Source organism: Leptonychotes weddellii, chromosome 6 (assembly GCF_054177405.1).
Source record: "Leptonychotes weddellii isolate Sample4059 chromosome 6, ASM5417740v2, whole genome shotgun sequence".
Taxonomy (NCBI): Eukaryota; Metazoa; Chordata; class Mammalia; order Carnivora; family Phocidae; genus Leptonychotes; species Leptonychotes weddellii.
Window position 1 is genome coordinate 109,013,652 of NC_138374.1, and position 10,844 is coordinate 109,024,495.

The window sequence follows — 10,844 nt, forward strand, 5'->3', positions numbered from 1 at the left end:
AACAGACCACGTGCCAACCTCAGCCACAGGTTCCCTTTTCTCCCGTCACAGATGGTGTGGGCTGACCAAGGAGATCACTCACAACAAACACAAACATCCAGATCCTGGGCACAGCAGATGTGTTTGGGGCAGCAGTCTTTTTAACACTGTTTGCTTAAAAGAGCAGGTCTTCCACACTGATAACAACAGGCAAAACAACCTCAACACATGCTCTGCCAAGATAACGTGGGGGCTGCTTCTGCCACTTCTCCGTTAGGTAAAGAGCTTAGCAGGAGTTGGAGGGGCCTGTAGGAGGTGTGTATTCCATTGCCTTCTGTAAACCCGGGGCGAAGGAAGCGGTTCAAGTCTTAAATAGTGCAGTTGCTCAGTCACCAGAAGCACCAGGACATGCCCATTTCAAGAGACTGAGGCCTCAGTCTGAACCCTTGTGCCTGGGGCCAAGGCCATGTGGTTTGCTCTCAGTTTTCACAGCCTGTGCTGTGGCAATCCGAGTGCTTTTGGGTAAGGCAGGGGTTCCTTCAGTGATGTGCCCCTGGCATTTCTCTTCTTTTGGTTATGGTGTTGCCCGGCGATCTTATGATCTTCCGACCTTATGGAGGTTGCAGACTAAATTCTACAGTAAAAACGGAACTGGGTCATCCTGAGAATGGTGTTGAAGAAAGCAATGGTCTACCTCAGAGAATCCACTCTGAGGACAGAGTTCGGGCATACTCTTGGAGGGTGAAAGTAGAGGGGAAGAAAACAGTAGCATTGGGTTATTTAGTTACTGTACCTTCTCCACCCTTCCAAGAAAGACATTTGGCTGGCAGTTAGCTTTACTGCAGCCCTCACTGAATCTTAGCAGAGAAAAAGAAAGGATGTTGAAGTGAAGGAAAAAGAAATGGATTACCACCAGTGTGTGGATTTTCTTATAACTGAAGTTCACTCAGAATCTGGGGAATAGTCTTTGGCTTAAATTGACCGTGGGGAGATCGTGGCATGCTGAGGTGGCAGAGGGCTGGGGAGAGAGGAGGGAGGGCAATGGGCCGTGGTTCGGTTTCTCTGAGAGTGATCACTTTTGTAAGGAAGAAGTCCATGGCAATACAGCAAGGAGGCTGGTCTCCAGGGTTCTGAGAAACTCGGGAACTGCAGTTGGCTTGCTGCTTCTACCTTTAACATTCATCTGGGGCAAAGAAGCTGCTTTATGTCCCCGGGAAACAGGGGTGCAGTGGGGTGGTAAAGTGATACACAGGACTTAAGTTTTAAAACCAGCACTTGGTAAGTGGTAGGACATCCATAAAATGCTTTTCCCGGGAAACAAATCAGAAGCAGAAAAATCGTAAAAATAACCACAACAATATAAAATTAAAACGGCACACATCACAGGATTGAGAGAAAGAGAAATGAGTCACTGAGAAGCAGTGACACCACTTCTTCAAGTGACTAAGAGTTCCAGAACCTTCCCCTGCCCCATATTCTGCTGAGCCCTTTCACCTGGGATGAGGTGAGAATGGCCTGCTGGGGCAAAAGGGCTAGCTTCGGCTCTCATCCAGAACCACGGCCGTGTCCCAAACTACCCCTCTGGAACAGAGGCTGAGGGAAACGAGAAGTGACGAGAGGTCAGGATACACTTCTCGGGGCACCTTGTATCTTGAGAGAAAGGGACTTAAACCAGTAGCAGCATACACAAGGTGCTGTACATCTGACGACAATAACGAAGATGCACTGACCTATAAAAAGTCATTTAATGTACATTCCAGGATGGCCAACACAGGCTGGTTAGGTAATTAGCCCTTACAGAGTTCTGTTACAGTCATATAAAAATGTTTTGCCTTGTTAAAAAAAAGAAATCTAGTCTAACAAAAACATATCCACCAATGGGCTTGTATTTTTTCCCCATGTTCAGGTTTGCAAGATAATTAAAAATACAAACATAGACGTCTCTGGGCACAGCACTGTCCATTAGCTAATGAGTTTTGGCAGTACACTGCACAGAGGAATACCCCCACTGGTTTCCGACATTAAGTTAGCTTTAAGCTTATTGGCTATTCCGACAACCGGAGGCAGCTTGGAACCCAGTCCCTGGAAAGTGTTTGCAGGATTTACCACCCGTTTGCCTGACACCTTTTCAATGGTGACAGGCCTGGGCACAGACTTACTAATCCATGGATGTCGTAGTGCTTGAGCTGGGGTCAAACGGGCAGAGGGGTCCCAGTGAAGACACCTTTTCAAAAACTCTATAAACAAGTAGTCCTCACATCCCTTCAATGCTGTCATCCAGTCTTTGCTGCCTGGGGGACCCCGCTTTTTACCCCTACGTGAGCGACCCCCCACAAGCACAACCCTCCCATCTGCCTGAGTAGTCACAGAACAGTAGCGAGGTAGGCCCTTGGAGTTAATGAAGTACTTGGCACGTTTGGATTGCTCCAGAAGTTTCGGTGGTGGCATCCCTAGCAGCTCCATCATGCAGGCCAACTGGTCTCCTTCATCCTCTCCGGGGAAGAGAGGCTGTCCTGTTAAAAGTTCTGCAAGGATGCAGCCAAAACTCCATATGTCTATAGGCGTGCTGTAGCGGCTTCCTAAGATGATCTCTGGAGCTCTGTAGAACCGAGACTGGATATATGTGTAAAGCTTCTGGTATTCGAAACAGCTGGACCCAAAGTCAATGACCTTGGTCGCACTGCGCCCATGGTGTTTCAGAAGAATGTTTTCTGGCTTCAGGTCACAGTGAATGATCTTATTTTTGTGGAGAGCATCCAAAGATTGCAAGATGGATTGAGCAAACTTGCGAACTAACTGGACGCTAAAACCCTGAAATTTGTTTTTTTTAATTAGCTCATAAAGGTCTATGCTCAGCAATTCGAAGGCCATGCAAACATGGTTCCGGAACGTGAAACTTTCCAGCATGTGGATGACATTCATGCTACCAGTTTTGTCCTGCTTTTTAAGATGCTCCAAAATCCGGATCTCCTCAGCGGCTTGACGATGGAAGCGCTTTTCATTGCGCACCATCTTTAGGGCCACATACTGTCGAAGTTTGTGATCGTAGACCCGGGCTACCTGCCCAAAACTTCCCTTGCCAATAATTTTCAGCACCTCATATCGATAAGCTAGATGGTCGCGAGGCACGTGAATATAGGCCCCATCTGCATCATCATACCCGCCGTTATTGGGACCCCCGATCACTCCATGTCTTTTTTTGGCATTTGGGCCCACGAAGTAAATTTCCGGATAATTGATGATTTCCAGCTTCTCATAAGCAGTGAGGTGATGTTTATATTGCTTCAGCGCTTGCTCTGGAGTCAGTGGTACCACTTTGGATGCTTTGGCTGAACTGCTGGGTTTTACCGCATTCAAGCTATCCGAACTTTTACCCTGAGAGGCAGTAGGAGAGCATTTTTCAGAGTCGTTGATGCCATCTGACTGAAGAGTATCGGATCTTCTATTGCCAAATTCTTGAAACAGCTGTTCTACCTTCATCTCACCTCCATTCAGAAAGTGCTGAGTGTGATCTCTTGTTAACTGCTCAGCAGTGATCTATGGAAAAGAAAAACGAATGTAATGGTAAAGCCACTAAAAATAGGGGAAGGATGAAAGAATCCTTCCCCTGCCTGAATGACAACAAAACTGTCCAGTCACGTAGGTTACAATGACCCAAAAGTGAGATAAGTAAAGCAGGAGTCAATAGAGACTTGTGTTATATCGATCTTCAGACCCCCTGAGTATTATGGCCACCTCAACCCCTGATATATGCCTTGCTTTGTTCAAGAGAGAACGGTCTTCTTACCAAACCCTAAATGTGCTAAGTTCCTTCTAATAGGTATGTCTTTCTGCTGAGTCTTTTCACCCCATCCACTCTAATCCTGCACTCTTTCAAGGCCCAATTCAAGTCCCTCCCTTCCATCTAGAACTACTCCAAGCCCATGCTAATTAACCTCATATCCTAACTGTAGCTTTTCAAATCCGTACCACCTGATCTGGCACTTGATTATATACATATTGTCTCATATTGTTTACTGTTTCAAGTATCTTCCCAATTCTTAAGGGCATATATCAGAATCAAAATATGCATATTAAAGTGTTCTACAAAAAGAAAAGGAAGAGAAAAAGAAAAAAAAAAAGTGTTCCATAAATGATAACACACCATTAAGGGACAGAGACAGGATTTGAACCCAGGTCTTCTGTCAGTCCAGCACCCTTCCCACGAACACCACTTGGCACCGGGTTCTCCTAGTACCTGTACTACTCTCCACTAGGGCTGAATGATGGCTGTGGCCTGGAATCAAGCAAGACTTCATTATCTACTCCCAGGTTCCCCCCTAAATGACTGAATGCTTGTAGCTCAGCTCACTGAATCACAAGAGTTCTAAGCCAGAGAGAACTTCTGAGATCCTCTGGGCCAATTCTTTATGTATCTGATGAATAACAGTGAGAATCCAAGCCCCACCCGAGGAGGTAGGTTTGGCTGAATGAGGGAATTAAAATTGTTTGGTTTTAGGTAGATTTACATAATAAAAGCGAAACTTTGCATGCATCTCAGCCAGTTTTCCTTAGAATTTTCACTACCTAACTTTAATGCACCTACATATTTACTGCGAGTGTGTTGGGGACACATGCTGAAGAAAAGAGATGCCTGACAGGCTTGGCTTAGGTTGGAGTCCTGGCTATCCTGCTTAAAAGCTGTAGGTCCTTGGGCAGGTTGCTTGACCTTTTGCCCAGTTTCTTAGCCTTAGTTTCTTTATTTATAAAATGTGAATAATACCTACTTGCGGGATGCTGTGTGAATCAAATTATCATTAATAATATACGTGAACGACCCTTACAAGCTATAAAACATTTTACAAACACTGGTAATAATTAGACAAAATTCTCAACATATTAAGGTTTAAACTATACGCCCTCTCTTTGTCCTTTCCGTTTCTCTCTTCTCTCTGTGGGACCTCCTTCCATATCTCCAGTCTCCCTCCACCAGACATCTGGCACTACACAGGTCTCCTGCAGCATGATGGCCCCACAACAGGCCCTCCTTTAGGATACATGGAAATACCTCACGCACTTTCTCTCCGGCATAAAACCTGCTTTCAACTTGCTATACAATTTAAGGTGTCACCTCTCCAAGATATTGGAACTTTAACAGAAGAGCAATGCCTTAACCCAAAGGAATGACTCTCTAGGAACCGTGGTCATCAGTGACAAGCTGGTACGAAAGGGATTTGAGGGTCCATCCCTGGGTATTTTACCTACTCTGCCTACATGTAAGAATGTGCTGGCTCTGGAGGTCTTCATTTCTGTTTGTGATAAAGAGAGGGTCTCAGGCACAGAACATTAATAAGAACAGATATAGAATAGAAACTTAAATTTTCACAGAACTATTACAATAAAATTAAGGATGTCACTTGGATTTCCCGACTCATGGTTTTTCCTTAGAGTGAGCCTACATCTCTCTCCCTGTAAACTGAGTCTTATTTTGCCCCCTGGAACTACATAGGAATGTCCAAATTTCATGTAAAAGTCCTTCAATACCTAAAAGGGGCTGTCCTGCCCCCACCATTTTTCCCTGGGCTCATCATCCCATTACATCCTCTACTTCACATGGTTCCTTACTATCCTATTCACATTCTCAACACAGGCTTCATGTCTCTCTTGAAGTGTGGCTCCCAGAACAGAACACCATGTTTCAGGTACAGTCCACTATGGATTATCAAGGTTTGAATCTCCAGTGAATCTGAAGAATTCCAGGAAGGAGTTTTTCCACACAGGGAGGGGTTCTCTTCTTAGGTTTCTTTCCTTTCCTGTACATAACTCAAATCCTGGCCTGAATCAATTATGTATCAAGACTGTTGTGCTATAAATAAAATCTTCCTTCCATTGTTCTAGTAGAATCTACAATTTGCACACATGTTAAAGTATAATAGTTATAAAATACTATACATTTCTAGTCTGTAGTTATAATCACAATAACCAAACAGTATATATGACCAACTATACCAATTATTTTCTTATGTCATTATACTACAGGGACAGATAATGCCAGATTAATCATGTTTTATTTAAGAATGCTTCACATACACTGTTAATTTGGAGGGCTCTTGACATTTCAAATAGAATCCTCAACTGTGTTAATCAAGTCTTGAAGATCTTGTTGAGAAATTCTGAGAAGGAATATACTTCTCATCCAGACATGAAACACTCCATCCTCTTTCCCTAGCTCTTGGCCCTAAATCTGCAACACAAAGCTTAACCCAATAAAAGCCTATAAGCGGATGATTCATAGTATACAATGAGAACGTAAGAACATCTTGGGTAAACAATGAAGCCTAAAGGCTTTGTGAAAAGAGCAATAGGATCTGGGGATGGAGTCACGTCACAATGAACTATGAATGTCAACAAGAGGTCAAAGAGCATTTTTTTCAGCAAAGTTTGCAAAGACACCATTAGGTTAGAATGAAAAGCCTATGTCCCCAAAAAACAGTTACTCTTTACATTATACAGTAAGAAATTCATTTTGATCCTGAAACATACAATTTAATTGACCTGCTGGGAGGTGATTAGCATTGGCTAACTCTAAATTAAAGTTAAAATGAACTTTTAAGTCACATGTTAATGCACCAGCCCAACTGCAAAAAAGTTTCCCACAGAGACACGCTAATTGGCAGCCAGTAACCAAGAAAACTGATGGTCAACCAGAGGAGTATGGGATTCTGGAGCTCTTAGAGGTCTTTTACATATTAAAGAAATAAGCTTGCTGAGAATGTAAAGGAAACTTACTGTACTCCAGAAAACAGGTTAAAAATAGGGTGACCAGCCTTCCAAATATATTTAGGCAATACTTTGTAATAATATTAGCCTCAGAACTAGTGAAAAGATTGATTTTAATAGCAAAAGCTGACAAAAAGTTGGGGAGGGCTATGAAAAATGCATGTGATTTTTTTTGGAATATAGAAACAATTTGAGGTCTTAAATGCAGAAATGTGAAGGAGAAATTACAAATCAGTATATTCAGTTATTCAATTTGTTCATTAGGTGATAAATGCAGCAAATGTTAAAGTCACAGGATAGCTTCTCTCTATCCTGGAACTCGTCCAAACCCTATTCTCCCTACTACTCTGTGTATGCTGAGGGAATATGAATTATTTTTTTTATTACCTTAAGTAAAACAGTGTCAAAAGCTAAATGTCTACAAGATCCAGATGATTAAATGCATCAAAACCAAACCGTACTATTCAAATTTTATTTATGATCCATAAAGTGATTCTCTGTAGCATACTAATAAGCTAGGACTGCATTTCTATCTGGCAGGAAAAAAAAAATGGGCAGATCTATGAATTCAGGGGTATTTTCTGTTTCTGGTTTTTGTTAAAATGAGTTTTTACAACCCACTGTATCATTCTATAACAAAATAAACATTCAGCAGATAAAAGTAGCTTATTATTTTTTTACTAATGCCATATATTTATCCCGGTGACTGAAAGGAATACTTGTGGCTCCAAATCAAAATCAGTCTGTAAAGCTAAACTTGGACCACAGCAATTGTTATTTCAAAGTCAAGAGAAACCAAAAGGACACAAAAGAGTCTGGGTTGCCAGCGAGAGGCAACTGTACCTTGGGCATTAAGTAGCACTTCCTTCTTTCCAAGACACCTAGAGAGCAAAGAACCACTTCATTTACTTACATTTAGTCTTCTGGGTAGAGGCGGTTCAGAAGGATCGCAGAGTACATTTGAACAGGGTGGGCATTTGGTTTCATCTATCATCATGAAGGTATCATAGACACCATCCCCCAGTCTAGTTGAAAGGATTACAGATAAAGTCCTCATCAGTAACTGAAGTATATAAACTTGTATTTTCAAAACATTCTGTGCCTTTATTGCCTCACATCTGCCACAAATAACTAATACCAAAAAAATGTCTACACTGCATGTTGGCACTGAATACAAACAACTGGAGTATTTGGCAAAAGAACAGAGGAAACCCAACTTTTCTTTTTTTTAAAAAGGAAAGCATTTCTAGGTTTGTATTTTGAAATAATTAAAACAAGTCTTACTTTGTGAATGTTGTTAAAAAATAGGGACTATCAGGGCGCCTGGCTGGCTCAGATGGTAGAGCGTGTGACTCTTAATCTCAGGGTTGTGAGTTCAAGTCCCATGTTGGGTGTAGAGATTAGTTAAAAATGAAATATTAAAAAAAATTTAAAAAAGGGACTATTAAAAGGATCTCATTTAACTTACTACTTGAAAAAAGAAAGGCTAGTTTGAATCTGAAGCCTGAAAGCTAACCAGAACAGGAAAAGACAGAGGAAAAAAAAAAAAGGCAGAGGTAACTATATTTTAAAAGTCGGAGACTTGGATTCTAATCTCAGCTCTACCACTACCTTCTTTCCTGAGCTTGTTTTCCACATGTTATAATGGGAAGAATAGTTCCAGTCTACATGCAAGTAATAAAAGGTCTTCTTAGGGCTCTCTTCTTTTTATTATTTATTTATGCACCCACTTAACATCTATCTAACTTGTAGAAACATACAGTGAAAAGCACAACAAATACTAAAGGGAGTCTCTAAATTACAAAATGTACTGAATTTCACTTCTTTACCCACTTCATTTTCTGGTGGATGGTGGAAGCTAAATGCTAAAGGACTAAGGACCACCTCTCTGTTCTTTAGGGCTGTGCCTTCACCACAAAAGAGGGAGAGGTTTTATTTAATCCACAAAATGGTCCTAGATAATGTATTTCATCTGCCACTAAGAACATGAATTTCCCAATCATACATATCAGCCTTTCATTGTATCATTTTTACATAATACACTACAAATACAATAATGATGATTGGGTTGCAGGGGAAGAATTTTTAAAAATCTTTTAAAATATGCTGAAATATTTATTTCAATTTTTTTATTTCAAATTTAAAGTTGCCTTTAGAAACGGTTTTGTAAAATTAGTTCTAGAGCTTTCTTAATTGATGTGTCATAGAAATACAAATAATTTAAAAAGTCCACTAAAATCATTTTTTGGAATATTCTTTTTAAAAACTAGCTCACATTCTGATAGCATTATTTACATCTTTAATGGAAACTGCTTCTCTGACAACCAAAAATTCGGGATATGGCTGACTCTTCGCTAACAGCATGAATATAATAAATAAAATGGGACAGGCGTTCACATTTATAGAGAAAAAGACACTGAAGACCTGCAAGTATTCCTATAAATAGGCAGAGGAAATTACCCAAAGGAAGTCTGCATGCAAATGAAGCAGGGGGGGCGGGGGGTCCCTTGTCTCCTTTTACGTGTAAAATACAATGCAAGGTGGAGAATCTCTCAAAATAGGATCCCCAGAAAGCCCTACTCAGCACAACCCTTAACCTGCATATCCGAAGCCAGACCGCACCCCTCACGGCAAAACCCCGAGTTCAGCCCTTGGTTATCTGCTCTGAGCAACAGGGCTTCCTTGAAAGGTATTGCTCCCTGCCTCCCCCAGTTTGTTAAAAAGCCCGACAAAAAGTCCCAGCTTCTTAGAGTTCCTTACCATATCCCCGATCTAGGGCTGCTTCTCCTAACTCCGCTCTAGCCCCCTCCCCCGATCACGGCGGGCTGGGGGGGGAGGGGAGCTGACGGAGGGGAAGAAGGTGGGCCGGTCCCCCGGAGGCGGTCAGAACCCTTCCCTCGTCCCTCCTGCTAGGGGCTCACTCCAACCTCAGCCCTGGCCTTCCCCGCCCCCGGACCTCGCCAGCCTGCGCCAGCCGCCCACTCGGGCGCCCCCAGCCCGTTACCCTGCGGCGCCGTTACCTCCGCTGCTGGGGCGGGAGTCCCGCTCCAGGCGGCCCCGCATCCTTCCGCCCCGGCCCGCGAGCCGTGCCTCCCATCCGCTAGCTCGGGACTCCTGGGGGGAGGGGCGGCGGTTGGAGGGTCCGGAGTGCAGGGTCCACCTGCGCTGGGGCGGCTGCCGCCGGGGCCGCGACGCTTCCCGGGGGAATCTCGTCCAGACACTGCAGATCCGCGCGCCTTTGCTCGCGACTCGCCTGGCCGGGAGTGGGGACAGGAGCGACAGGGGCGGGAGGGGGAGCGGTGTGGTCGCCTAGCAACCGCGGCACGCCCCGGGAAACGCCTCTTCGCCGCTACGCGGTGACGCATGGGGGCGGGGCCCGAGGCCTCTCCCCACCGCGCGGCGCTCGGCACGGCCACTCGCGCAGGCTCCGGGAGGTTCGGGGCGGGACGTCAGTCCGCTGTGCGGCGGGTGTTCTCTGTCCGCGAGTGAGGGGCGGGGGGCCGCTACCGCGGCGGGGAGAAAAGCCCCGACAGAGGATTTGTGAAAGTAGCGATTAGCCCCGGATTTCTGCCTCAGAAGTGCGGCCCGCCCCTCACCGTCTACTGTCCTTCAGCACGTTGTAGCCTGAACCTCTGAAACCTCCCTTGAATATGTATTTTAAAAAAATTAATGAAAAACGTGTAATTTCCTTAGGCTTTCCCACGGAGGAGCTTCTCCCCCTCCCGCCGGAGGGTAATGAAAGCAATAATAAAAACGTAGGAAGCGTAATAAACTAATTTAGTGACACTGTACCAGCGCTTACGAACACTGTTTTACTTAATCTCAGCGACCACACCATGATGACATCCCCCTTTTACAGATTTAAGTAGGATCCAGAATTTAAGCTGACATGTGTCTGACTCCCCTGCCACCGGATGCCGCGGATGGTAGGGCGCAAAGAGCCATTTTACCGACGAGGAAACTGAGGCCAGGGGAGCCCTGCTTCCCCAGGATCTTCTAGTTGGCGCAGCCCGAACTAGAAGTCTTCAAATTCCCAGGCTTCCTTTGGCTGCACCAGGCCCCCTGGAAGGCTCTTCCTGTTGTTTTTTTTTCCCCCTGGGAATATT

At 44.2% G+C, this 10,844-nt stretch overlaps 1 protein-coding gene across 3 annotated transcripts; it reads right to left on the reverse strand.

Moving 5' to 3' along the window:
- Positions 1-1,705: 1,705 nt before the first annotated feature.
- Positions 1,706-9,985, reverse strand: DYRK3 (dual specificity tyrosine phosphorylation regulated kinase 3). 3 transcript variants are annotated; one of them, XM_006734056.3, is made up of 3 exons: positions 9,759-9,985; positions 7,652-7,763; positions 1,706-3,516 (listed from the first exon to the last, which is right to left on the reverse strand). In XM_006734056.3, the coding sequence occupies exons 1-3, from the start codon at positions 9,833-9,835 to the stop codon at positions 1,942-1,944; spliced, it is 1,764 nt and encodes a 587-aa protein (XP_006734119.2). In that variant the 5' UTR covers positions 9,836-9,985; the 3' UTR covers positions 1,706-1,941. The 3 variants fall into 3 exon arrangements, with proteins under 3 accessions (XP_006734119.2, XP_030884796.2, XP_081681050.1); XM_031028936.2 differs by lacking the exon at positions 9,759-9,985 and adding an exon at positions 9,499-9,735; XM_081824924.1 differs by lacking the exon at positions 7,652-7,763 and having other exon boundaries at positions 9,759-9,892.
- Between the last annotated feature and the right edge of the window lie 859 nt (positions 9,986-10,844).

Bases quoted from the DNA above. Each gene is read 5' to 3' on its own strand.
- DYRK3 (XM_006734056.3), bottom strand. From the start codon at position 9,835: ATGGGAGGCACGGCTCGCGGGCCGGGGCGGAAGGATGCGGGGCCGCCT. The intron at 7,764-9,758 runs GTAACGGCGCCG...CCTTTCAACTAG, and splicing joins CTCCCGCCCCAGCAGCGGAG to ACTGGGGGATGGTGTCTATG. The intron at 3,517-7,651 runs GTAAGTAAATGA...TCTTTTCCATAG, and splicing joins CTCTACCCAGAAGACTAAAT to ATCACTGCTGAGCAGTTAAC.